The sequence below is a fragment of the Ostrinia nubilalis genome, chromosome 7, assembly GCF_963855985.1.
Source record: "Ostrinia nubilalis chromosome 7, ilOstNubi1.1, whole genome shotgun sequence".
In the NCBI taxonomy this organism is placed as follows: Eukaryota; Metazoa; Arthropoda; class Insecta; order Lepidoptera; family Crambidae; genus Ostrinia; species Ostrinia nubilalis.
This window is the reverse complement of record NC_087094.1, coordinates 14,251,979-14,278,950: the sequence shown is the minus strand read 5'-3', so window position 1 is coordinate 14,278,950 and position 26,972 is coordinate 14,251,979. Positions and strand designations below refer to the sequence as shown.

At 37.3% G+C, this 26,972-nt stretch overlaps 1 protein-coding gene across 1 annotated transcript; it reads left to right on the top strand.

The window, feature by feature from the left end:
* Window positions 1-2,537: 2,537 nt before the first annotated feature.
* On the top strand, window positions 2,538-26,668 carry LOC135073381 (uncharacterized). The gene is made up of 12 exons (XM_063967538.1): window positions 2,538-4,268; window positions 6,024-6,262; window positions 6,774-6,997; window positions 7,255-7,424; window positions 7,619-7,800; window positions 18,153-18,301; window positions 19,992-20,160; window positions 21,188-21,381; window positions 21,888-22,008; window positions 23,323-23,512; window positions 24,260-24,402; window positions 26,077-26,668. Exons 1-12 carry the CDS (start codon window positions 2,750-2,752, stop codon window positions 26,629-26,631), a joined length of 3,855 nt encoding a protein of 1,284 aa, XP_063823608.1. The 5' UTR covers window positions 2,538-2,749; the 3' UTR covers window positions 26,632-26,668.
* Window positions 26,669-26,972: the final 304 nt, after the last annotated feature.

The window sequence follows — 26,972 nt, the reverse complement described above, 5'->3', positions numbered from 1 at the left end:
ACTGAAGTAATTATCCATTTTAAGGACATTCAAGGAACAAAATATAAGGTGTGTTTTGTATAATTATTATTGGTACCTACCATCCAATGACTGGAAGTTTACTCTTTTATGTAAACAACTTTGAACTAGAAACACAAAGATATAGGGATAAAATATCTGCCCGTATCTCTGTCGATTACAAAACAATTAGTTAAAACAAAAGATCGTCGCGCTAATGATACGTAGACAACAATTAACGATGTCTCGGCCGGTGCGATGTATGCAGGCCGCGAAGGTTGGCGTGCGGCACATCGAGGTAAACAATGTCGCACTGTATGTCGTTGTAAGAAGCTCTATTTTGCAACAAAAATGTTAAGTTTGATGAGCTGTTGATTGAACAATGCGGTTGCGGCATCGCGGCATTGGCGATTTCGGTGCGGACTAACAATCAGCGCCCGTACCTTTGATCCCTCTTTGTAGATGTTTTCGGGGGAATATATATACATACCTAGCTATAAATAGATAGATAGAATGTACTTTGTATACCACACATACAATAGACACGTAGTAATTAAAAGTAGTAATTAATACCAAATTAAAAGGGCTCAATTTAGGCAGTCTCTACCTGACATCCCAGGAAGCGCATATTTGTCTAAAATTAATAAATAGACAGATAGATAGATCATACTTTATTGTCACACATACAATAGACAAGTAGAAGAAAAACCAAATTAAAACGACTCAATTTAGGTTGTCTTATCGCTAGGAAGCGACCTTTACCTGAAATCCCAAGACGCGCATTTTTCTAAAATTAAAGGGATGTTTGCAATAAAGATCTAAACTGTCGTAGGTACGTGCAGAATTTCCTGTTCATAAATTTTGCGTATAATGTGTAATTTTTTTCTTAATAATCAAAATGCCAATACAAATTAGACGAGTTTTTAAATGATAAGAGTGCGTAGACTTTGTCCCTATGTCGCGCATATTATGCAAATTGTATTTCCTGTTCAAACAAACTGACAAAGGTGAATGAGTTTCTAGTCTAGCGCCACTGAGTCTATCCAACGGTCGGTATGTCGCCCTGAAATGGTAGAGCAAGCTGTAGAGAAGTGATATAAGTGCCTTGAAAGAGACCTTTTTAATGCAAATAAATATTGTAAATACTGCTAAGGACACTAAATCATGTGACACATAGTTATGTGTAGCATATTCGTTGTACCGAAGTAAAAAAATGTAATAATAAAAGTAGTAGAGTCTTCTACTCGTATCTTTTACTAAATAAGTACTAAGTAACTAAACTAGAAAACTAAATAACAGTGCATTTAAAATTTGATTCATGACGTTCAATTCTCAGGAATGCTTTGAACATTAAGACAAAACAAATATATTGTAAAATAAAACGACCTTAGTTCTCTTTTCTTTCAAAATACATTATGTTATCAAAATTAATGAATTATGATAACATAAACTAAACTAGACAACTAAATAATGGTGCATTTCAAATGTTTCATGATTTTCAGAGATTTTCTTTGAACATTTAAACAATTAGTACCAAAATGGAAAATTAAAAGTCTTTATTTCTCTTTTCAAAATGCATAATGTTATCATTATTAATTACTTTAATTAATGTATAATTCAAAATTAAGTTCACACAGCATTCTTCATGGACATTAAAATTATTATAAACGAGTCTACCAAATTGAAAATGCCTAGCGTTTGCGAATAGCAATAAACTTACTAGCTGTGAAACTACACTGCGAATTCAGCTAGGCTTTACTGCAATATTATAGAGAATAAACGTTATTTAACGTTATTAACTTCGTATTATTCGTTAACGAACTCATATTTATGAGTTCAATAGAATTTTATAAAGGCATGCGAAAGGGCACTTTATTGAGAATGTAAATTTTAAAGGCATGAGAAATACGAGTACAGTGCCTGAATGGTATTAAGAATTATTTGAAGCATTAAAACGCTCTTTGTGTAAGTTCATTTAATTTATTAAAGTTACGTTAAACCTGCAAACAAACTTTTAAATAATATAATTGTTATTTGCTTTTGATTACTTACTTATTGAAAAAAGGTATTCTATAGTTATTTAATTTATAAGACTTTTAAAATGTTTGCACGTAATAAAAGTATGTATGACACTCTACCATTGTTTCGGGACAAAAAATATTGTTTAGAAGAGTGAGATAATGAATAACAAATGTTCATGAATTTATAAACTGCGAATGTTTTCGCGTGTCCCATTTTCAGTATATTAAATATCAGAGACATTAAAGAGCTATTGTAAATTTGTTTTATCGAGAATATCAATGAATAATGTATTATAAAACAAACGCGGGCCCATAATCTTTATTCTTCTAACAAACCAAACAAATTATTGACGAAAGTGTGTCAGGCACCATTATAATAGTCGTCAAGGAGTATAATGTAATTAGCGCTGACCTATCACACTCGATCTCTTTCGGACATCCATCCATCGTCATCAATCCGACTCGTGCGGCGGACAATCGCCTTACCGCACTATTTTTACCCTGCTCTTGGAAGCATGCCATCAGCTGTGCCCGACTGCCAGTCCGCTCAAATAATCTCCTGGGAAACGCACCATTCCCGTCTAAACACAAAAAAATCGCCGAAATCACTGAACATCAATGAAGCTCCCACCAAACTGCCATTGAGATCATGTGTGTGATAGAAATAAACTCGGTTTGTGGGTGAAAAGTTCAGTTGTACGTACGATGGCGCCGTGAACATCGCGTCGGTCATGGCGCGCCCGCAATGGACGCTAGCTCTAATTTTAATCTGCATACCTATCCTAGCAACAGTGATCACCGCATTCCGAGTACGCGATTTACCTAAAGCAACCCACGAAACGCTGCGAAACGAAGTAAAGAAACAAAAATGTGACGATTGTGATGTGAATGAGCTCAAGGTCGGTCAGAAACTGCATAGTGTAAAAATCGAAAGTGCAAAGCGTTATGAGGACTTGAAGAAAGCTACGAGAGAAAAAATACAAGCGGACAGTCGTAAAGAAGTGAAATCAAATTTTAAATTAAAACATGCTAGTGAAGTGGATGATGATGACGACGACGATGATGATGATGTGGATTTTATAAAACACTCTGGTTTGAAACATCAAGACCAAGAAAGCAAAAGCAGTAAACATACACAAAGATTAAAATTAGAGGTAAAAACCAAGAAAACAATACCACTCAAAGATGATGATGATGATGACGACGATGACGATGAAGATTATGATAACGACGACGACGAAGATGATGATGACGATAAGGTCAGTCCTGTGAAGAAAGCAAAAAGCACAAAAGAGAGCAAACCCGTCACTAAACCAAAAACAAATGAGAAACCAAAAGCAAAACCCACATTCAAACTTAAAATCGGTGACGACGACGATGATGATGATGATGACGACGACGACGACGACGATGATGATGATGACGACGATGATGATGACAAAGATGTTAAAAAGGTGGCACCAAAAGTAACATCAAAGAAGTCAGTTGAAAGTGATTCAAAACCTGCAACAACAAAGAAAGGAGACAAAACTGAAGCTAAGCCTAAGGAATCTTCTGGTGATTATCACAAAGCCAAAGAAAAATCAACAGAAGCTAAAACAAAGAAAAAGTCTGATGAATCAGTTGAGGAAAAACCTCATGTAAAAGAATCTAGTTCGGTAAAAAAAGAAATAAAAGTGGAGGTTAAGAAAAAAGAAGATCACCAAGATGTGAAAAAACCTCCGAAGGAAAGTAAACCTGAAACAATATCTGCACCTAAGAAAGAAGAAAAGAAAGAATCAAAAGATCCCAAAGTAGAAGTAAAGAAAAGTGAACCAGTTAAAAAGGAGGATTTGAAACCAAAACAACACGAACAAAAAGAAACAAAAACTGACAAAGAAGATGCAAAGAAAACTGAAAAGAAGCCAGTGCCTGAACCAGTGAAAAAGGACGAAAAGGTTACAAAACCGAAAATCAAAGAAGATAAGCTAGAAGAACATAAAAAGCACTCTGAAAAAGATATAAAAAAAGACAAATCATCGAAGGAATCGGCAAGCAGTCGCGAGGCGTTACCAAAAAGTGAAAGTCATTTGAAACATGTGACGGATGCTTTGTATCGCAGGAATATGTTGCTCAGTGAATTTGAGGACTTTTATGCATTCTTCCCAACTTTTGCCCCGAATTTTTCGCGAATTCATAACCCAGAGTGTAGACGTCACGGACAAATCGTCCTGAGGCAGTTGCGCGGAACGAAGTTATGGGCCTTCAGCAGTAAGTAATTTATACTAATCTGAGTTTAGAGTTTGTTGGAAAAGGACAGGCTTTCCTTTAAATAAAAATGCCGAGACTTTGGTAGGTAACAGTTCCTAATGAGTTGATAAAAATGCATGTAACTGTTTATATTATTGGCTTAATACAGTTGAATATTTTGGCAAAAACTCAGTTGCGTAGTGCGGTCAACAACACCTCGGACTATACATTTCTTTTTTGTAAAAAAAGCTGCTAATAATTCCTAAAACGTGCTGTGCGAAAACTTATACTTTTAGAGAGCTTTTCATTTATTTTGTTCGCCAAAATCGATTGTATGTATTTTCAGAGCTAAACTGTTTTTGAACTACATAATGCGTTGTTTCTGAAATAAACGGGAAAATATCGTTATTAAAAATAGTATGCATGTAGAGCGCTTTCTGTTTACTGTTTTTGAATAGAATGCCTGGTAAGGGTGTAATGTACTCAATTTTATTGTGGCTAGCTCGTGTATTATGTATTAAACTGTGTGTTCACGGTCTTATCGCGCTCGAGGTACCCAATAGTCTGCAGAACTAGAGTTTTTATTTTTATTGGCACCGTTTCAGATATTTCAGCAACAGTTGTTGCACATAAAAAACCCTTATTATTTAATAGTTATTGTTGACTTTGTAGTTAATGATTTTTGTCAAGTCTTGTTATGGATTTAAAAATCGATTTCGAGTGATGATTTTCTGCCTTTCCATAAGTATATTTTTTTCATTTTGTTACTGGTTTACCATTTTTTTAAATGTACAGTCGCGGAATGAAAAGGTTCGTCACCTTAGTGTCGGTTTTCGCTTGCACTAGGTACTGTAAGAGTCAAACCTGCCAACATAACAGTGTAAGAAACAGTGCTGCTAACATTTAAATAAATATGACGTTTGCTAACGAATAAGGTTTTGCTTGTTTATTTTTCTATCCCATCAGTGCAATGCAATGATGACATTGACCAATTGACAATAGTTTTTTTTTTATTTAATAGAAATAATAATGGCAGGTTGAACTAACAAGAAGGTTTTAGTTTATCAATCATAATAATCTTCTTGACAAGATTAATCGTCAAATAACTTTGATCTGAATAATTTTGAACTTTACTGACGAACAGTTAAAGGTAATTTTTCTCTAACTCGAGATTATTCTGTAATATAGTTTCAAAAGGTAATATGTGCTCGCGATTCGTTGAAGGAATCAATTTGAAAACTGACGAACCTTTTCATTCTGTGACTGTACATTGTACCTATGTTGCTTTAAATTCAAACATACGAGTATACTAGTAGTGATATCAGATAAAATATGTTGCCAGTTTTGCTACCTATGAAGTGGAGGTAATTTGTTTTTCTTTCCCTCTCATTTTTTAACAAATCTGTATGAGTATATTTGGTTTACTACAGATGACTTTAAAATAATATTTAAAGACATGACGTTACGTTATCTTTAAGTTTCGGTTGGGTATTTTACTACATACTTGTATTATGTGGTGTACTAATCTGTTAATAAAATAATTTGTTTATTAAATTACATTGTAATAGGTGATAAATCCTTTTAAAAAAATAATATGATTTACCACACTTGGACAATGTGGGTTACATATTTTGTGAAGGTGCTCAAGTTACGTGACACAGATACGTGTTGCACGAAAACTAGACCCCTCTAGGGAATGCGCATCGTTGGAAAGGGCATTATTGTTCGCGTGTGTCCTTGACGCACACATTACACAGTTTTAATTTTCCATTACAGTGTTGGACGCTACTGCGAAGATTCCCTCAGGGATACTCCAAGGCAATGGCATTCAGCTCGGGGACTTCGATCAGTGCTTGTCAAGCCGCGCGAGGGTTCAGTTGGAGTCAGGAAGTGTGGTGAAGGTTCAGGGGAAGTATTGCCTGGCGAGGCTAGACCTAAAGGCAGACCATCCAGACCTGGAGCTCCCGGTGCATCTGGCGCAGGCCAAGAACCTGATCAAGAGCAGGATCGATGATGTGAGTGCTTGTTCCTTTTTACTTTGAAAAAAAAAACGAATAAAACTCATTTATTTATGAAAGTAGGCTTTTAAACCACTGCTTTAGGGCAATAAATGGGCCAGTGCTGAGAAGAAGCACCGCAAGAAACTCAGTCACATCAACCTCTTTTTCAAGTGTTTACAGACTTTAAAATATACATACTTATAAATATTTGAAAGTAAAGCTATCTTGATACTGTTTTCCTAGATCTAGCTCAAAGTGTCTCGAAATACTGGCAGATTTTAATTATGCTTAAATTAATTTAGGTTGGAATCTTTCAGAGCTTTCCAACAGTCAATTATTCACAATATGAGACAAAGTATTTCAGGAATCTATTGTAGGTAATATTGTATTGTTCTTAAGAAGCGGGAAGAACCTGGATGTGGAAAACCTTGGAGGAGGCCTTTGTCCAGCAGTGGACGTCATTTGGCTGAAACGAACGAACGAACGATTGTTCCCAAGGCACTTAGCGTTATCATGATTTGTTTAGCCAGGTCACTTCGTGCCGCGTTTTTCGACGCTGAGCTGGGGTGTGTGCGTGCCGACCGCCTGCGAGCCGCAAGATGTGGAGGTGGTCATCAAGGATGCCCTCAAGCACTATCAGCATACCAGCGGGCTGGTGGTGCGAGTCAAGGTGGATCCAAACGACTGCCAAGAGTACGATGGAGCCGAGTGGTGGGAGGACTGGTTGGAACTGCCCACGATTTTGACATTGTGAGTGGCAACTAGCTCCAAACGTACTTGCACTTAATGCGGTCTATTCAAGTCTATACTCTATTGCTATGAGCAGACTGGGTTGGAGGTCTTTTTAATACCGCCAACGATATGCTTAAGTCTGATTATTTTAAGGCTAAAAAATGTCAAATAAAATGTTTGACTTTGAAATGCTGTTGGGAAATAACCGTCATTCTAGTCTAGAGCGTGTGTACATATTTTAAACTGAAGATACTTATGAAGGTTCTAATTTCCAGATCTTTCTATGGCGTCATCCTTCTTCTGGTATTTGTGGCGACTATGCAAGACTATTTCTCTAGGAGAAAGTCAGAAGAAGAGCAGGAAGGTAGCAAAACAGACAAAGGGGACGGCGAGAAAGAGGCAGATGAAGGTGAAGGAGAAGATGCAGCTCCCCAAAAGACAAAAGGTAGGTAGGTACATGATAACCTAAATCGGGCTTTGATTTTACTTAATACAATTCCTAGAGACCAGCGAATGATAGCCACTTTTTGCAGCGTTCTCCTTTGTAAAGGAAGAACTCCAAGATAATTTTACCGAGAGTCTGCCCTTTTGATGATCTGGTGCGATCTTGACATAATTAATTGATTTACTTACTTTCAGATGGCTTCCTAAGCTCATTCTCGCTGTATCAAACCATCAACAAGCTGGTAGCTCCTGGCACAGATGACGAGATTGCCTGTATCCACGGAGTGCGCGGCTTGGCCACCTTGGCTCTGCTCTTCGCGCATAAGTTCCTGCCAGTGGCCGTCATGCCTTATACAAACAGGCTGAAGATTACTGAGGTGAGGAATGTTTACACGAATATTTTATCTTATTTCTACAGTTTCAGGAAATAATTATTAGAAGCTAAAACTTAACAAATTGCCTACCACAAATAGTTTTTAAAGAACGTAGTAACAATTTTGGCCAAATTACTGCCAAAACTAAACTGCCAGAGTTCTTTTGTGTCGTCTGATACTGCGGTTTTTTTTAAATCATAAGTTTCGACATCAAACTGAACTGCTGAAAGGAGTAAGGAGGGAGTTGAGTTGTCGTTATTATTGGGACTTTTATTGGCCACTAACTTCCTTACAGTAAACTATGGTTAAGTATTTTGACTGATTGCGTTTAAAAGTAGTATTTTTACGAGTTATTAAAATTAACTCCAGTTAATTTATTGCCAGGCCTAATATTTTGCAAATGACGGAATGTTATACTACTTATTCATTTCAGGTTCAAATTCAAATTCAATTTTATTTGCCACCTTTGTTACACAAATTATAATAAAAATGCAAACTCTCCCTTGTTTAAGCATGATATTAGGTCAAAATAACTGCATCAAAAATGTCGGACGTTAATTCGAAATTGTTAGTTTTAGTTTATTCCCAACTCAACCGGCTTCTGAATGGAAATTTTGATGTTTACAGTTGTAAAACTAGTTAACCAAAACATTTGAAACCATACAGTAATATTCTGCTACAGTAAATATGCAACCATGAACGTGTTTATATCTATAGGGTGGTTAATATAACAATATTCTAAGAAACTATTAATGATTCCATACAAGAGTAATTATTAATAAGGAACCAATTACAACGTAATTATAATGTTTCTAGTATATACCTACATAGATAGGATCGAATATTATTATAAACTTTACTTTATACTATTATTATAAATACGAGTACACATTAAGGTAGAGTCACGAAATATAAAAAGTAAAAAAGCTTGGATCTCTGTAAAAATAATACTTTCGTTTTAATTTAAATGTACGTAAGTACTATTACTATAACTATTGGGGGCAGATAATATTATTAGTAGGTACTTGTTTAACCCTCCCGTAGTGAGAGGGTGGAATTCCCTCACCCTGAGCACTCCTAGCCGTTATCACTCCTATCACTCACTCCTACACTGACTAGGGGTACTACTAACTAGTGAATCAAACACCGTCTTGAGGTCAACTGAATTCAACTTTATTCTTTCCTCGGTTATATATAAAGGGCGGGCAAAAAATCTGGACACCGCGCGCTAATATTTTGCCTTAATCTAATAGGTGCCATCTATTGGCCAAATTACGTGAACTACCTGTCATGTAGCGCGCGGTGACATCTATCGGTAATCCACAAAACCTTAACCCGACGTCAACATAATCGCCCACCAAGGACAAATATGCAATTTGTCCTTCCTTAACTAACAAAACAAACAATGTATCTACCCGATAACTGCTAACTTAAAAATCAAACTATTCAACTACCTTAGAGTACTTATTCTATCTTATTCCTATTTACATATCAGTCTCTATTGGAAGCAGACACAACTTAGATATTGGGCGCTTAATTGTCCCATTTTTTGTTTTAAGCGTTATTACCCTAACTAAATTGTCCTGTCCCGGATGGACAGCACGAACTCTACCATATAGCTAGCGGCAGGGAGGTAATCCGTCCTCCTTCACCAACCCGACATCGCCCACCTGTGGTTGAGGCTGCTGTGATGACCACCTGTACCGATTATAAAACTTTGTTAAGTACTCACGAGACCATACCTTCCAAAAATCTTGCAGCATTTTCTGAGTGTACTGCCACCACCTTAAAGAACTCACATTATGAGACTCGTAACTCTTATCAGGAGCCGTAACAATAGGCTCTCCCACAAGGAAATGACCAGGAGTCAAAACAAAATTCCTATCTTGGTGTGTTAATTGACTCCAACGATTTCAGCTCCTCCCGGTAAGTAAACCACTCATCCAATATATTTGTCGGTACAGCTTCATCCCATTCAATTCCTGCTAACCATAGCTTCTGAATTAGTAATTTTGACTTCATGATGCTGGGTCCTACCCAGCCCAATGGATCATAAAATCGTGAAATATCATTAATTATTTTCCTTTTAGTTACAGGTTGTTCCAGCGTCGGGAGTTTGTCAGCGTAACGGAATGAATCTTCACTGCGGTCCCAGGTAAGTCCAACTATCTTCATTGTTTCATCTGACTTAATCTTCAATCCCTCTTGAACCTCTTTCATCCCTGTTTCTCGTTTCATCTCTTCTATTAACTCATCGCAGTTACTTGTCCATTTCATTAACTCGAATTCTCCTTTTTCTAGCAATTCATTCATTTCCTTAAATATCTTGAATCCTTCTTCTTTAGTTTGACATCCCGTCAATAGGTCATCCATGTAAAAATCTCTTAATACTCTCTCCGCTGCCATAGGATAACTCCCACCCTCATCAATAGCCACTTGTTGCAATGTCTTGACAGCCAAGTATGGCGCAGATGCAGTTCCAAACGTCACTCTTAGCATTCTATAGTGCTTTATCTTAGCTTCAGGGTTATCTCTCCAGAGAATCCTTTGAAAATCCACATCTGGTTCCGAGATCTTCACTTGCCGATACATTTTGGCTATGTCAGACGTGAGCCAAACGGGGTACGTACGCCATCGCATCACCAAGTGCCGTAGCTCTGACTGTAAGGTAGGTCCCACTAGAAGGTTATCATTTAGAGACATATTATTCTTACTTTTACAGGAGGCATCGTACACTATCCGTACCTTCGTCGTTTCCCTGTCTTCTCGTATGACTGCGTGATGGGGTAAGTATATCGCCACTGGATTGTCAACTTGATCATCAGGTACAAGTTCCATGTGATTCAGATCTATGTATTCTTGCATCACTTCAGAGTACTTCTCTCTCAAGGCTTCATTCTTCATGAATTTCCGTTCCAACGAAAGAAATCTCCTTTCAGATATCTCCCTGGAGTTGTCTACACAAGGAGGATCATTCTTCAAGGGAAGTCGAACTACATATCTCCCTTCCTCGTCTCTTGAAGTTGTCTTTGTGAATATCTCCTCACATCTTTTTTCTTCCTCTGTAAACATTTTCTCTCTTTTTATTTCAGGTTCCGCTTCCAGTTCCCAGAACTTCTTAAGGAGATCATTTTCATCGATCAGTGAATGCATTACTACTATACTCTTTGGCTTCTGCTGTGAATCCATAACCGTGCCCGAAATGATCCAGCCTAAAGCTGTAGATTGTGCAATCACTCCACCCTGGATATCCTTCCTTAATCCTTCTTGCAGAATCTGCCCATACACATCTGCACCTAACAAAATATCCACTTTGTTGGGCGTGTGGTACTCAGGGTCAGCCAAGGTAAGTCCCGTTAAATCCAAACCTTCCAGGTCACCAACCTTTTTCGCTGGAAGAAAAGCTGTGATCTTTCTTAACACGTACGCCTTGACCTTGAACTTGATTTCAGGATTGACCCGAGACTGCAAGTTGATGTTAACCGTCGAGTTGATGATGACCTTCTTATCTCCTCCCAGACCCGATACAACGTTTTTCGTCTTTGTCTTCTTTAAACCCAAACCTTGTATCGTCGCTTCGGTCACAAATGACGCCTGCGATCCTTGATCGAGCAAAGCGCGTACCGTTCTCCGTGTTCCGTTATTAGCTTCAATATTTACCACAGCTGTAGCTAATAGTACCTGTTTTCCCGTTTTATCCGCCGAAAAACACGAAGTAATATTTCCTTCTGCACCTCCTGCTTCTTCAGTAAGCGTACAACTGACTACTGCTGAAGACCCTTGCTCCTTATCCTCACTGGCTTCTGAAATAAATTTCCCATTAGAATGAAGCAGTGAGTGGTGCTTCCTTTTGCAGATCTGACACCTTGTTTTGATACGACAATACTTAGCTGGGTGACTTCTACCTAAGCAATTGAAACAAATATTATTGTCCTGCACGAAATCTCTACGTCTGTCAACTGTTTCTTTCGCAAAACCCGGGCAAAATGCAAGTGTGTGTGCTTCCTTACATAAAACACAACTATGGTTATTTACATGGAGGGCTTTCAACTTATTTGAATTTTGAGTCACGTTTTTCCTAGGTGTGTTGGATCCAGAAACCAAAAATTCGATTGCGCGGTACCTATTTGTCACAAACTCCTGAAACATTGAATATGTTGGTAGCTGATTCGCCGAGCTATGACTATTCACGTAAAACTCCCAACTACGTTTGGTTTCTGTGTCCAATTTCTGACTCAAAATATGTACAACAATCACGTCCCAGCTCCCCACGTTGACACCAATGTTCAGTAAAGTGGACATACAATCATTCGTGGTGTCAATCAGTTCTTTCAGTATGGGTGCGGACTCATTAACCATGGTTTTCTGATTGAAAAATCTAATCAACGTTTGTTGGCATATGTACTTCTTATTATTGTATCGCTCCTCCAGTAATTCCCAACATCTGTCATAGTTACATTCTGCGATCGAAATGTGCTTCACAAGCTGTTCCGCTTCGCCTTTGAGATAACTTTTTAAGTAATGGAACTTTTGAACCTTTGTTAAGTCATCATTACGATGCACCAATGAAGTAAACAAATCAAAAAATGTTGGCCATTCCGAATATTTGCCTGTAAATAATGGTATTACAATTTTGGGCAAATTAAGATGACTCGGTTTCGAAACAACTTGAGAAGCACCATCTTGGGAACAGCAGGGATTCAAGTTCGAAGTAAATTTCAGTAAACTGGTTTTTAACTCACATTTATACCAGGTATACATTTCTTCCATTTTATCATATAAATCATCTTTCACATAAGAGGAATCAGTTAATTCATCAGACCCTGCACCACGCATTAATTCCCGGTGGCCTGATGCGAAGTCTACCCATAACTGTTCAACCAACTATATTATATTTTCTACTAGCTGACCCGGCGAACTTTGTTCCGCCTTAATGGCAATAAATAAGCAGACTTTTTTTTTATTTCGAACGGGATAAAAAGTATCCTATGTCCTTCTCCTGGCTCTAAACTACCTCCCTGATAATTTTCAGCTAAATCGGTTCAGCCGTTCTTGAGTTATAAGCGAAGTAACTAACACGACTTTCTTTTATATATATAGATGTATTCCTTTGAAATTTGATTTGCTGATAATTTATTGAAATTTACTTTATTTTTCTCAAGACGTTTATAAATGTCATACTGAAAGCGCATTACGTTTTCTATTTCAGTTTTGAATTCCCTGCGTTTCGCCATTTTACGAAATTTAAAAAACAATAAGCAATAAACAAAATAAATCTAAATTTAAAAATAAAGTCTTTAAAAAAGTAAATCGCTTGTCAAAATAAATTCGAACCGCACTGACACTTGACACTTGACACACACTGACAATTAAAATTTTACTTACAATGACAACTTCACATGAATTATGCCGAATCGCTACGTAGAGATGACGAACCTCCTTTTCCCTCTGGCAGGAGGGCTGCTCTGAGGGCGTGCCTCCGTCCTCTGGTCACCAAACCTGACGCGCCGACTTGTTGCGCTGTCTGAGGTCCTCCCGACCTCTGATGTGACCGGCGTCCTCCTCCAGCTGCAGCCTCTGTGGTAGGGCTGCAGAACTCCCCTCTGTCCTCCCACGTTCCTGGATCCTGACGCGCGCCGAGCAGCTAGCCAGGCGCCGTCTGAGGTCCTCTTCTAGGCCTCTGAGTTGAACGTGAGGTACTCCCGTTGCAGCCTTTGAGGGCTGCCCGAGGACCCTCCTCCGTCCTCCGATGGCACCAATCCTGACGTACGCCGGCTACGCTCAGCGCCGTCTGAAGTCCTCCTGCGGACTTCTGGGGTGCCCCACAGCAGCAGTCCACTGCTCGTGGAGGAGGAGTCCACTCCTTCGGACGCTAGTACTTCCTCACTAGCATCCGGCTCGAAGGACCATGTTTAACCCTCCCGTAGTGAGAGGGTGGAATTCCCTCACCCTGAGCACTCCTAGCCGTTATCACTCCTATCACTCACTCCTACACTGACTAGGGGTACTACTAACTAGTGAATCAAACACCGTCTTGAGGTCAACTGAATTCAACTTTATTCTTTCCTCGGTTATATATAAAGGGCGGGCAAAAAATCTGGACACCGCGCGCTAATATTTTGCCTTAATCTAATAGGTGCCATCTATTGGCCAAATTACGTGAACTACCTGTCATGTAGCGCGCGGTGACATCTATCGGTAATCCACAAAACCTTAACCCGACGTCAACAGTACTAATATCGGATGAAACCTAATTAAACTATCAATCAACGTGTATCCCTTGCCAGTAATAAGCCAATCGCTTCCCTAACGATTATGTGCGCCGATTGACTCGATTGGTATCATATCCGTAATGTATCCGCATCGTATCCGTAATGTACGTAATACGACACTAGTTTGTCACAGTGCAGGTACGCAGTAAGGTATTGGATAACAAAACTATGTTAAAAGCTATTCCATAAAGAAAAGCAGAGTTAAATTGAGCTTTTTATAGTAATCTTTTTTAGAACTTTTTTACCTTTGAGGTCTGGTAATATTTGTTATATTTTAGCCACAATTGTACACACGTAGCTGAATGCTTAGTGAGAAAGTTTATCTCGTGTTTGTAATATTCTTTATTTTTGTTTCGGAAGTTTGTTCTAAGTGAAATGATCGCAAGGAGGAAAATCGATATATTGAATTAAACATTATAGACTACAGAGTTTAAATTAAATCTTGAGCAGCTTTTCAAAATAGGTGCATAATAATAAAAGTACTTAAATTAATACCAGTAAGGGCAGTTTTTGCACCCATCGTATAACTTTTATCTGCAGAATAATCTTGGCATATTGACAGTTTTCAGTTTGTTCATTACATTTTTAGTTAAATTTTATTCTACAACTCTACGTTATCACGGTAACATTGCTAAATTTTAGTTTAGCTAACTTACTCCAAACTATTTGTATTGTAGTTGTCTAAACTGCGTATCACGTGCTGCCCAGTATCGCATCTGCGTATAATTTCGCCGGCCGATAGTTAACCTTAGCCGTGGGACATTGCGGGCATCTGCCCGAATATAAATGTCTAGTGTTGTAACGTTGTTGTGATTCTATCGATGCGGCCGTGGTAACATTTTTGATTGATATGATGTTATATGGACGATGTGGCGCTGTAATATGACAATGATCAAATGCATTATTCATAATGCACCTTTTTGTTTTGTGGCCTTTTATTGTGGTTTGTGTAATTCTGCCATTGAAAGTTTCAGCCAAATAATTTGACCCAATTCTGCTTGCTCAATGTTATTTACTAGGATATCGAAATTAAATATTAACTGCATTAAGATGACTTTTTTTTCTTAAAGGTTTTAAACCTTTGTTTGTCATCCGATTTGCAATGGAGGGATTTCGAACTCCTCCTATGTTCTTCTGATTAATTTCTTTGCGGGTCCAATGACAGTTTAACTTTCCCTCGGGACAAACTTGACCTTCATTGGTTGGGATTTTGTGGCGGTCTAGCTGTAGATCCTGGCTACACAGGAGTTGCAGTGGTGGGAACGAGAGGTGGGAATAATCCCGAAAAAAAAAAATAGGATGACTAGCTTGTCAAATCTATGTGACAGTGTAACAGACACATTAGGTGCATAACTTGCTATGCATATAAAGATTATTTTATAAATACAAACGTACTTGAACTCAGATGAGTTCAAGAGAAGATTCTCTTATAGGCAGTTCGGGAGAGTATTAATAGTAGGTTACGTCAATCATTCTATGCCATACACATAATATAGCATTTCATGAATCAAACATCGATAAATCTCCAATTAGCTTCTTGACTGCACTACAACGAAAGTATTTAAAATTTCTTATACCGAAGAGTTACGGGTGAATTTCGTCAGTTTTCTTAGTGGAAATAAAATTGTTTGTGTGTAGCGATTTGTTGGCACTGGCAGGTTGCCAGCCGACTCCGCTTGGCGGCGCGCGCGCGCGCGATGTCCAAATGACTCAGAATTCCGTAATGAAATGACAAAACGATAATGGGATCAAGGCAGGGTAATTACACCATTTTCACATAATACAAAATTGACACGTGCTATGTATGACAATATACACTCGGCATCAAATAAATCGCACCTCCCGCGACAAGCACTTATCAAACGTATGCATCCCCACTTCCCACCAACATTGGTACCATTTGAAAGCCTAGTTCTAAACTTCATTTCATTAAAGGAAAGGTTTTTACCCCAAAAATGTGTCTTTACAAGGATCCAGAGTCACTTCTTCAAAAAATAGGTAGTTACGCTATAGCCATTTTTTATGACTATAAAACTGTTAAGTTGGGATTAATCGCTATCCATCTGTTAATGAGGACACGTGAGATCTTTATTTGGTTTTATAACCATAGAAATTGGTCTAATTGATCCCAGAGGAGAGCCCAAAGTGAGGTCTATTTTCAAGTCACATTTATGGTAAATGTTAATCATTTATTTAGAAATTAAATGTATTTTTCTTTAAGGATATTTATTGGGCTTTCAAATAACACCAATATTGTTGGGGTACCATGCTTGTGTCAGAAGAAAATCTTTAAAGTTCGCGTCGCGGAAGGTGCGGTTTATTTGATGTTGAGTGTAGTTTGAATTGTACGACCACAGATAATATAATACTAGGTACGACATTGGTTTGGTTGGGCACGGAATAATTTATTTACTCAGACTCTTCATTGTTCATTGATTGTTTATAATTTTATCCCTTCTATCATAATAAGTTGTTATGACTGGCTTTATGAAGTTCTTTCTTTATTTTCTTTACTATTTTAGTGTCAAAGTGTGATCAATAGCCATTCTTTTTCAGTCACATTCTGATACTCTATATTACATGGTTTCATTATCAATATGTGGATTACGTAGTGGGATGTGTTACCACATAAATAATACATAAGTCTAGTAGATAAGTTAATTTTTGTAACACATTTGTTTGTAATTCCTAAAATAAATAAATAAAATTAATAAATAGTAAGCCTAAGCAGCAGATGCAAATAAATCTGTCTTAATGTTTTTTTATAATTTTCCAAAGCAATGTAATATTTAAATAACTTCTTATAATATAGGTAATAGATGTAGAACTATTTATATTGTAGATTTACCAAAGAATGAAGTGATGTCGAGGACTCCTGCTATTTTAATTTGAACAACGTTTCTCGTTACAAAAGATGGCAGGTGGTATTGTATCAGGCGTTATTTATCCAAAACAATACCAAGTCAACATTCTAATTTGCGAATTTACTCAAAGGCAATTAATTTAATCTGGGGGCACGGCAGTGCCCCCACCAAGTCGAGCAAAAAAGCGGCACGGCCGTACCATCCTTTTCTCGAAGCAATTCAGGCCATTTTCGACCGCCTGTAACTTCGTTGTGGATAAAACTAGAAGGCTGAATTTTCATTAGCTATGCAGGCATTGTAAAGACACGGTATATTTAAAATTTCATTCAATTTGAACCAGTAGTTTAAGAATTATAACGGGTCAAAGTTACTTAATTTTGTCACTCACTGACTGACTCACTGACTCACCGATCATCAAAACTCTAAGGCACTTCTAGCAGACCTAGAAGCTTCAAATTTGGAATATTATATTTTTCAATTTCGGTCCAGTTTTCTAGATACATAACTGCTGTCTACAAAATACAAAAAGAAATGATATTTGGGGGCACGGTAGTGCAACCGCCAAGTCGAGTAAAATTTTTCAATTTCGGTCCAGTTTTCTAGATACATAACTGCTGTCTACAAAATACAAAAAGAAATGAGATCCCATCAAAAACAATACTTGTCAAAAAAACCAAGTCTCGCAACTCAGTTGTTCTACGGTAAAAAGTTGTGAGATCCATGTAATACCAAGTCCAGGCCAGGAAATCTTTAACGTTTTACATAAATATATTGACTTGGCCATCGCATGAAAACACGTGTAAATTAAATTATTTAGTGCGATGGCCAAGTCAATAATTTATGTAAAACGTTAAAGATTTCCTGGCCTGGACTTGGTATTACATGGATCTCACAACTTTTTACCGTAGAACAACTGAGTTGCGAGACTTGGTTTTTTTGACAAGTATTGTTTTTGATGGTTACATTTATTAACAATCAAAATGTAGAGTTAAGATTTAGTTCTGACAAACATATTTTAAACACATTTTGATGTTTGCATATTATTATAATGACACTGGCTGGATATACGCAATACACAAGTCATATTAAAAAATAAACTCAAGTTGTCATTAGTTTTTTGTCGCCGATTTTTTATTTCGAGTTTCCAGCCAGTTCTGAGACTGTGGTACATACCAACTTAATTTTTTTTTGTTGCGAATAAAACCTCTTTTGTTTCCAGACGGTATCCACGCCGTGGTGGTCTTGGTGTCGAGCTGGCTGGGTGTTCACAGACTGCTTCCTACTTCTTAGCGGGGCGCTGATGGCTCACAGGGCTTCTGGGGACAGCCATAGCAGCACTCTTAGGAGACTGTTCTCTAGATATCTCAGGTTTGTAGGGAAGGATTCTTACGTACTACATCATCATATTCTTTATACCCCAGATATGGGCAAGTTTGTATTTCTACTAAGTTAGTGCCTGATGTATGGGAGTCGCACGAGACTGGTGATACAACTAACATATTATGACGTGACAGAGCATACAAGTCTGAATTACATCTAAAGTCTAGCTGACATTTGACGTCACAAAAACATCCTCCTACACTTAGCCCTATAGCGGGTACTGTGAAAATGTCAAAATAGAGGGAAGAACATGTGTAAAAGTCTGCTCACATTGTTTTACACAATTATGTCAAAAAATAATAATCGAAAAACCAACCGAATGGAGAACTTCTGTTGAAGTCGGTTAAAAATATGAAGCTACAAGATAGCAAAAGTTTAACAATGTATTCTTAGGAAATTAAAATTTATCAGCGTGGAAAGCAACACGCAATTATAATAGTCAAAATTAGGGATGTTATGGATATGTAGTTTCGGTTATGGATACGGTTACGGATATAAGAATAATATTATACCGGTTTCGATTACGGTTACGGATTTTTTTTTGTTTCGGATATCCAGAAGTTTCGGTTACGGTTACGGATATCTGTGCTTTAGAATGCAATTTGCAATAGTTGTCCAACACGGTTCATTCATGGCCGCACACATTACATCGAATAAAAAGTAATAAAAAAATAAAAATTGATAATAGCATTCATAAAGGTAAATCAGGCTGTTATGCCTTTACATGTAATGCTGTACAAAAAACAATTTAAACTGCCTACATCTGAAACTATCCGAAACTTTTGAATCGGTTACGGTTACGGTTTCGGATATTTTTTTATTTCGGATATCCGAAAGTTTCGGTTACGGTTCGGATATCCATAACATCCCTGGTCAAAATAATAAAATATGTGTAACATTTCTCAAGTTCTGTTCACAGCCCTTTTAGACTTTACACAATTAATTGTAATTTGTAATTAACATGCAACTACACGCGTTGTAACGTTGTAACATCTTTTACTGTATTGCTATATTCAGTCGTATTTGTATTCATTCATGTTTGACCCCAATCTCACCTGATGTCGTAGTACGTGTCTATCCACAAATTATTAATGCTTTACTTTAAATAATGCTTACTTCTTAATTCTTTATACATTTTATACAAAACCTTATTTTGTCTGTTCTTTCATGAAAGTGAAATCGATTAATATAGACAGAAAAAGAAAATAACTGATTTTTAATTAATTAATTTATTATTTTAATTTTAATAGTTGCTTACGCATAAATGCATTAATTATTTATTCAAGTTTACACCCAATCAAAATCACACTGCCTTTCTGCATGACCCAAAGGTTGACTGGCGGAGAATGCTTTAAGTCCATCCTTTGTACTGTAATTTGCAATAAAGTTGGGGTAGCAAGGTGGAGTGGAGAACACGTACCGGAAAGCGCAGCGTAGCACGTCCACCTACAAGGTGGACCGACGACCTCATAAAGGAAGGAGCTGAATGCAGGACGCCACCAACGGGCTATAATTATTGTGGAAATCATTGGGGGAGGCTTATGTTCAGCAGTGACCTGTCGCACAGTTTAGCAGATCTGATTAAATTTGTAAATGTACTGTTACTTGTAAAGAATAAATAAAAAAAAAACGTCATATGGCTGAGATGATGATGATGATGATTACTGCTCCTCCTCAGGTTGACTCCAGCCCTGCTAGCAGTGGTCCTGTTCTACGCCTATGTGTGGGACAACATCTCCTCTGGCCCCATGTGGGGATCGCTCGTCACCAAGAATGTGGAAGTCTGCCAAGAGGGCTGGTGGTGGAACCTGCTGTATGTGCAGAACTACTTTGGATTTGAAGATATGGTAGGTTTTAGATGATGATGATTAATAAATCATTAGAGACGACAAAAGTTAAACTCTACTTATTTATTTTAAAACCACTACACTGAAAAAAATGTTGATGAACACTTTGGTTATGAGGAACAAAATGTTGTGTAAATTAAACAAATAATTCTGTAGTGAGCTAGACTTAGTTTGGTTATAGTTAACACTTAGTTCGGTGGTCACTTTTGTTGTGTAAGCAGTAACTAAAAATTTTTTTCAGTGTAATGCCTTTTCACCACCAATACCTAATTTTTAAGTGACCCCTCTGGTAATACATAACAGGAATCCACAATTAATTGTAAAGCATCTTTAGGGTTTCCTTGTCAACAAGCAGTCATGTCTGTCCTTCTATCTTTAACTGAACTTATGAATCCAAAGCTTTAATTTTAAATGGATATCATATTAATTATGTAGAGTGGTAAAATAAAATCTTGAAAAATAAATCAGTTTGTTTTAAGTTTTATTTGCTTACAACATAAAATAAACAAAAGAAATATAAAATTTACGAATACATTATTATCTATCACGGCTTGAACACATATTTTGTTTGTACATCATACTGCTTACCTGTGTTTCACAAATAAATTATTTGAATTTGAATTTGAATCTATTTTGTATCGATGCAATAAGTGACAAAAAAGGTCAGTGTGTTGACTGCTCAAGGAAAAGCCACCTGCACAATATTTAGCAATTGATCGTCAATGATCCAAGAGAATAAATGTCTGAAACTTTAAGCTACTTGCACCATCTAACTGTAATAATAACAAAAATCGAAATAGGGTGGATTGCACCGTAGGCTTGGTTAATGGTTAAAGTTACCGTCCAAGTTTTTAGCGGTAACTATAACGGTGACAGTATTATTTAACTGTTAAATAACAAACTTTTAACTATTAAATACTATTGTTAGAGCTAAATTTAACTTTCACGGTAACTTTAACCTAGCCTACGGTGCAATCCACCCTAAAGTGATGACTGCTTTAAAAACAGAGTAAATGATTGTTTCCAGTGCGCACCACAAACCCATCAGCTGGCTCTAGATATGCAGCTGACGATCCTAGGCAGTGCTATAGTATGGGCCATACAGTCAGACATTGTCGGATCCAAGTTTGTCATCCCAGGAATCCACGTGCTTGCCGCTTACTCCCGGTACAGCACTGTCCAGGAACACAGGCTGACGATGCTGGCTTATCATGGAGTTAGGTGAGAAGATTATTTGGTTTTTACAGCAAAAATATTAAACTATGATTGGCAATATTACTAACGAGGATTTCGTTTGGTTACGGCTCAAATGGACCACCTTCTCTGCCGTTGCTCGATTATTAATTAGAGAGAAATCATGCAAGCAATAGCTGTGTAAATAAAGGCGAGAGGTTGTATTTTTTGACATTTCAGAGTCAAATGGCATAGGCTGAAATGATGGATGAAAAAAAAGTGAGAACTACCGAAAAAAATAGGTAGGTTTTTCTATGCCTCATCTGGGTATTAAAGACAGCTTATGCGCCGAGAGAGTCCTCTTCTATACCTACGAGTACATATAAAACGAGTCCCGCGAGCTCGATAATTTTAATTTAATATTTCAAAATAAAGTTTGATTACTGTTATTAATAACAAGCATCATATTACAAGCCAGACAAAATCCGAATTTCAGCCGCACCTATTTTTAATGATTGTAATTAACCTGCTACTAATTAGGGATTCTGTTTCAGTGTCAGCCAGCTGTACCGGACTGCTCGCTTGAGTTACACATCGACTCTACACCGGTCTACGCCCTACCTGATAGGACTTAGTTTAGGGCTCGCTTTGAAGAAGCCTTCGAAGCATGGGAAGGTGAGTCTGAAAGAGCTGCAACCTAAATTATAAATACTTAAGTGATTAATGTACCTACTCTAGTCCTAGCAAAAGAGTAAGTACTCAACTTGCAAGCAGTGTAATGCATAGTACTTGTAAAATTTATTTTGCGATGGACTAGGTGGTCAAGGCTTTAGGTATTGTTGGTACGTTGCATGGATGATGGCAAATCAAGCTAAACATTCTGCCACATGTAAATAGTGCGATTTTTCATTAAAATAGCCTGTTTTCTGATATATAAAATTAAAATAATGCTCATTTGGAGTCATAGACAAATAAAAACAACACTAACAATGGCAAGAAAAAAATCTACACTAAAAAAATCGACCAAGCACGCCATTCAATCATACGTAAATTCGAATGACCGATAAGTATTTTAGACATTGATCTCCGTTAAGTACAAAGTCTCTATACCGAGACCACCAAACTCGTGTTATAAATAACTGAGTTGCTCTGTGGAATTCTCTTTTGGCCCTACCTCTAGTCTACTTAGTCCAGTTTTTAGTTCCATTTACATATTCTTCTTTTTTTTGTTAAGTTTAACGTCTTCTCTAAGTGATGGCGTCATTAATATTTATTTTCTGGTTAATTATGCTCATTGACCATACCTTTATTCCACCTTATCCAGTTTGTTACACATTCATTGTGATTTTTGTTTAGTTTTACGTCATCTCTAAGTGATGACGTCTCTAATATTTATGTTCTGGTCGACTATGTTCTTTGGCCCTACTTCTATATTCCATCAAATCCAGTTAGTTATATATTCATAGTGTTTTTGTTTAGTTTTACATCATCTCCAAACGATGACGTTGCTATATTTATTTTTTGATTGGCTGTGCCCTTTGACCGTATCTATTATTCATTTAAAATCCAGTTTGTTACATATTCATAGTGCTTACACGAGTTAGTTTAGTTTTACGCCTTTAAATTACATTCTTGACCATATCAATTTTTTGTCATTTAATCCAGTTTGCTATTAATAGTGTCTTTTAGATTAGTGTTTCGTCAACATTTGTTAAATTAAATAAATGTTACGAGACTTTTAGCTATTCTAAGATGAGGCGTATACAAGCAGTATAGGCACTGCAAAAAAAAAAAAGTCCATAGTTCGATATACATATTCACCACCACCAATAATTTAAAATCTTATATTGCACTAGCAATTAATAAAAAGTTGGGTACGAAACGTAATTTGTGTCTAAGTACCTGAAAAAGGCGCTTCTTTATTGCACACTGCACAAAAACTGGCAAAAACTTTCCACAACTTTTCGAAATCTCCAATTTTCTTTTTAGATAATGCTGATCCTCGGCTGGTTGACCAGCCTGAACCTCTGGGGTCTGGTGTGGTGGGCAGGACTAGACGCAGGATCCACCACGTACCGGTACAACGTAGCGTTTGCTGCCCAGTACGCGACTTTCGCGCCCGTGGCCTCGGCCTTGGCTATCGCCTGGATTATCTACATCGTGCACAGTGGGCACTGTGGTTAGTTCTAGAATCTAGATCAGTGGTTCTTAACCTTTAAGTCACGAGGGACCGTTTTACCAAATTTCTGTCTTGTCAGGGACCACTTTTTTTTTTTCAAAATCCTATGAAAGGCGAGGTTGATTTCTCCACCACTGTGCGCCGTTTGCATTGTGTTGACTCGACTCATCATGTCACGTCACTTGTTTATTACGATGTCTTCGTAGACCACTTGGAATGCCTCCAGGGACCACCAGTGGTCCGCGGACCACCGGTTAAGAACCACTGATCTAGATGAATGAGTGTCTATGATACACAGAACTGTAGCTTCTAATGTGATGGTAATAAATGTGATTTTGTCCTACTAATTTATAAATGCGAAAGTTTGTATGGATGTCTGGATGGCTGGATGTTTATTACTCTTTCACGCTAAAACTACTGAATGGATTTTGATGAAACTTTACAGTATGATTGTACACTAAATTTCACGTGGGTGACAAATAAGCTAGTAACAAATAATTCACTAATAAGCCAGTAATACCACCAACATTCACTTCAATGGTAGAGTTTACGAAGACGAATTTTTTGTTGTCCCAGGACATTCACAAATTATATTGTCTACGTATATTTTTATGCACCTTAATTGAGATATACAGTCTTAGCAGAATTTGAAACATTCATGATTTAAGAAAGATTACATAAGATTAGATTTTGAATTTCAAGAGCACAATGCGAGTATACCAACAGTAAGTTTATTTTCTGTTTCAGATTGGCTATTGAACCTTCTCAGCAGTCGTTTCTTGGTGCTGACCAGCCGACTCTCGTACGCCCTCTACCTGTGCCAGTTCATCGTCTTCCTCACAAACGCTGGCACAGTCAGAACTTCTACTGAATTTACTCTTACATCCTTGGTAAGTTCTACCCAGCATATTCAGCATCTCAAGAGAATTGCGCAATTGGACTTTTGCGCATCAGTGTTATAATGATCCTGTATTCAACAAAGGCTGGAGTCATGTCCAATTGCCTTGATTGTACATAATCCATGTCAAAAAATTCATTTTTTTTATACAACAATGTGGCCAATAATAAAAAATAATAGTATGATTGTAACTACACCAAGCAGTACTCTTCCGAATAATAAGGCTGAAATAGTAAGACACGGGTTTTAACGCGACGTTTATTATTGAGTTACATTATGTACTCACGGCTTGACGTTTCGGCTGCGATGCTGCAGCCGTGGTCACAAGCAGACTACATAATGTAACTCATAAGCCGTGAGTACATAATGTAACTCAATAAAAACGTCGCGTTAAGACCCGTGTCTTACTATTTTAGTTGAAATGGAACGCGAAAGTTTAAAATCTGATATAATTAGGCTGTTTTGTCAAAAAACCCAAGTGGAAGATACGGATACAAAGACGTGAACCCGGTAGAACTGACAAGCCTAACAATTATCTTACAATACGAGCAACATAATTAGATTTATAAGGACAAAATTCTGACTATCCTTGCATGCAGATTGAGTTTAGTACTCTAAATTCTAAACGCAAACATACAGTCGTTAATTCCTCTATGCAAAATATACTCACGAAGACTAAAAAATACTATGATAACTTATGTAAATTTAACAGATGCTATTTTGCGATAAAAATCTAAGTCTGCCGTCAACTGCATATCACATTTCCAGGGTTTTCCCCACAATATTTTGGGTCCACCCGACAGGGTCACGGGGCTAAACTGCCCCTACATAAATAACTCGGTTTGGGTGAGCCCGTGACAGCAGGTTATTTTCCGATGGTATCTCATGTCCTGACCAGAGACAAAGTCTGCATTTTTACGCATATGTTATGTCCAGTAAAGTAATATGGATCGTGAGATACAGTTGAAAAGTTTACCAGAGAAATGTCAAACTGTATTCAGGAACACTGTCGGAAAAAGTATACCTACTTATATTTATCTTAAGCAGCCTCAATAAAAAATAAATTATCTAGAACCAATATTATTCAAAGAGCTGTTCTTTAAGTTTAGTTTAAAGTTAATATTCAAAACATTCTCGCCACTTAAATCATTCTTCCAATAACAACATTAAAAATAGCCACAAAAAACTTTTAAAAATATCCGCCACCCCACAATAATTGGATTACTAATCTACTGTAGAACCTTCTAATTATGATAGTAAATAAACGACGAAGCGTCTAGAAGTGGGCACAAAAAATAACCCCAACTTTCCGTAAGCGTGTTTTTGTTTACATCCAAAAATAGATTAATTCATAGTTACTTTTATTTGATAACAGTTTTGTAACACGTGTAACGACTTCGGACCTGTTTTAAGCAATGTTGCTAGAAATATCCGTGTATGTATCGCAATGGGCGGCCAGTAATGACCTCTTTACATTCACACCGCGTCTTTGAATGGGAAGTGGAAGGCTTCTACAAACACATAAATTTATGAAGCATTTTAAATTCCACTCAATGTTTATTTCTAAATTTGCCATCCATCTCAAGGAGTTCCATAGTTATTTAAATTCAGATGCATCGTAAATTAAGTTAATTATAAATCATTGTGTTTTTGTTTTTGTTCACAGTTAAACGTACAAGAAATCGTGGCAATTCTTCTGTCGTCGATAATTTTAACGCTCACATTCGTCATTCCAATGCAATCATTACACAAAGTTTTTACGTTTTCAACTAAATCAGACAAAGAAAGTTCAGAAGTTTCAGAGGAAAAGACAGAAGAGAAAGAAGAACCACAGCAAATCGAAGAAGAACCCGAGCCAGAGGTTATAGAAGTTCCGCCAGTAAGAAGGCAACATCTAGTAGCACATAGAGAAGTACTGGAGGAAATTCCCGAAGCAGAAGTGGAGTATGAGATTCAGAGAGATAAAAATGATGGCTTAGAAGAAATATTAGAGGAAGAAGAAGGAAATGAAGAGGAAGACGAAAGAACATTAGACGATGATGATTTGGAAATCATTGAGGAGGAACAGGACGGGGGAGAAGATATATGGGAGGGAAGAGAGGATTATCCTCAAAGGAGGTTGTACAGACGAGATGATGATGACCAGGACTTAGATGAGTGGGAGTGGACTACTAACGGGCCTGGTCGAAGTGGAGCTCAATACTACCGATATTCTAGATAGCGTTGTTTACCTAATAAATTGATACCCTTGCTTTTTATTTATATTTTTTATCTACGAGTATATGCTACCTATGAAGGTAGGAATGATGGATGACGAAGGATGATAGGGGGTATGAACCTCCTATTAGTTTTTGGTCAATTTTGGTATTTAATTAACTTAAAAGAAGTTGCAGGGGTCAAGACTTTTAGGGAGAGCCTTAATTTACTAATTAGGAGTATTATGCCCGTTTTCACCATAATCCCTATTTTTTAAGTGACCCCTATGGTAACACTGGCATTTTGTTTTCATAGGGGTCACTTAAAAATTAGGGATTGATGGTGAAAACGGGCATAATACTCCTA

Bases quoted from the DNA above. Each gene is read 5' to 3' on its own strand.
- LOC135073381 (XM_063967538.1), top strand. From the start codon at position 2,750: ATGGCGCGCCCGCAATGGACGCTAGCTCTAATTTTAATCTGCATACCT. The intron at 4,269-6,023 runs GTAAGTAATTTA...TTTCCATTACAG, and splicing joins GAAGTTATGGGCCTTCAGCA to TGTTGGACGCTACTGCGAAG. The intron at 24,403-26,076 runs GTAAGTTCTACC...TTTTGTTCACAG, and splicing joins AATTTACTCTTACATCCTTG to TTAAACGTACAAGAAATCGT.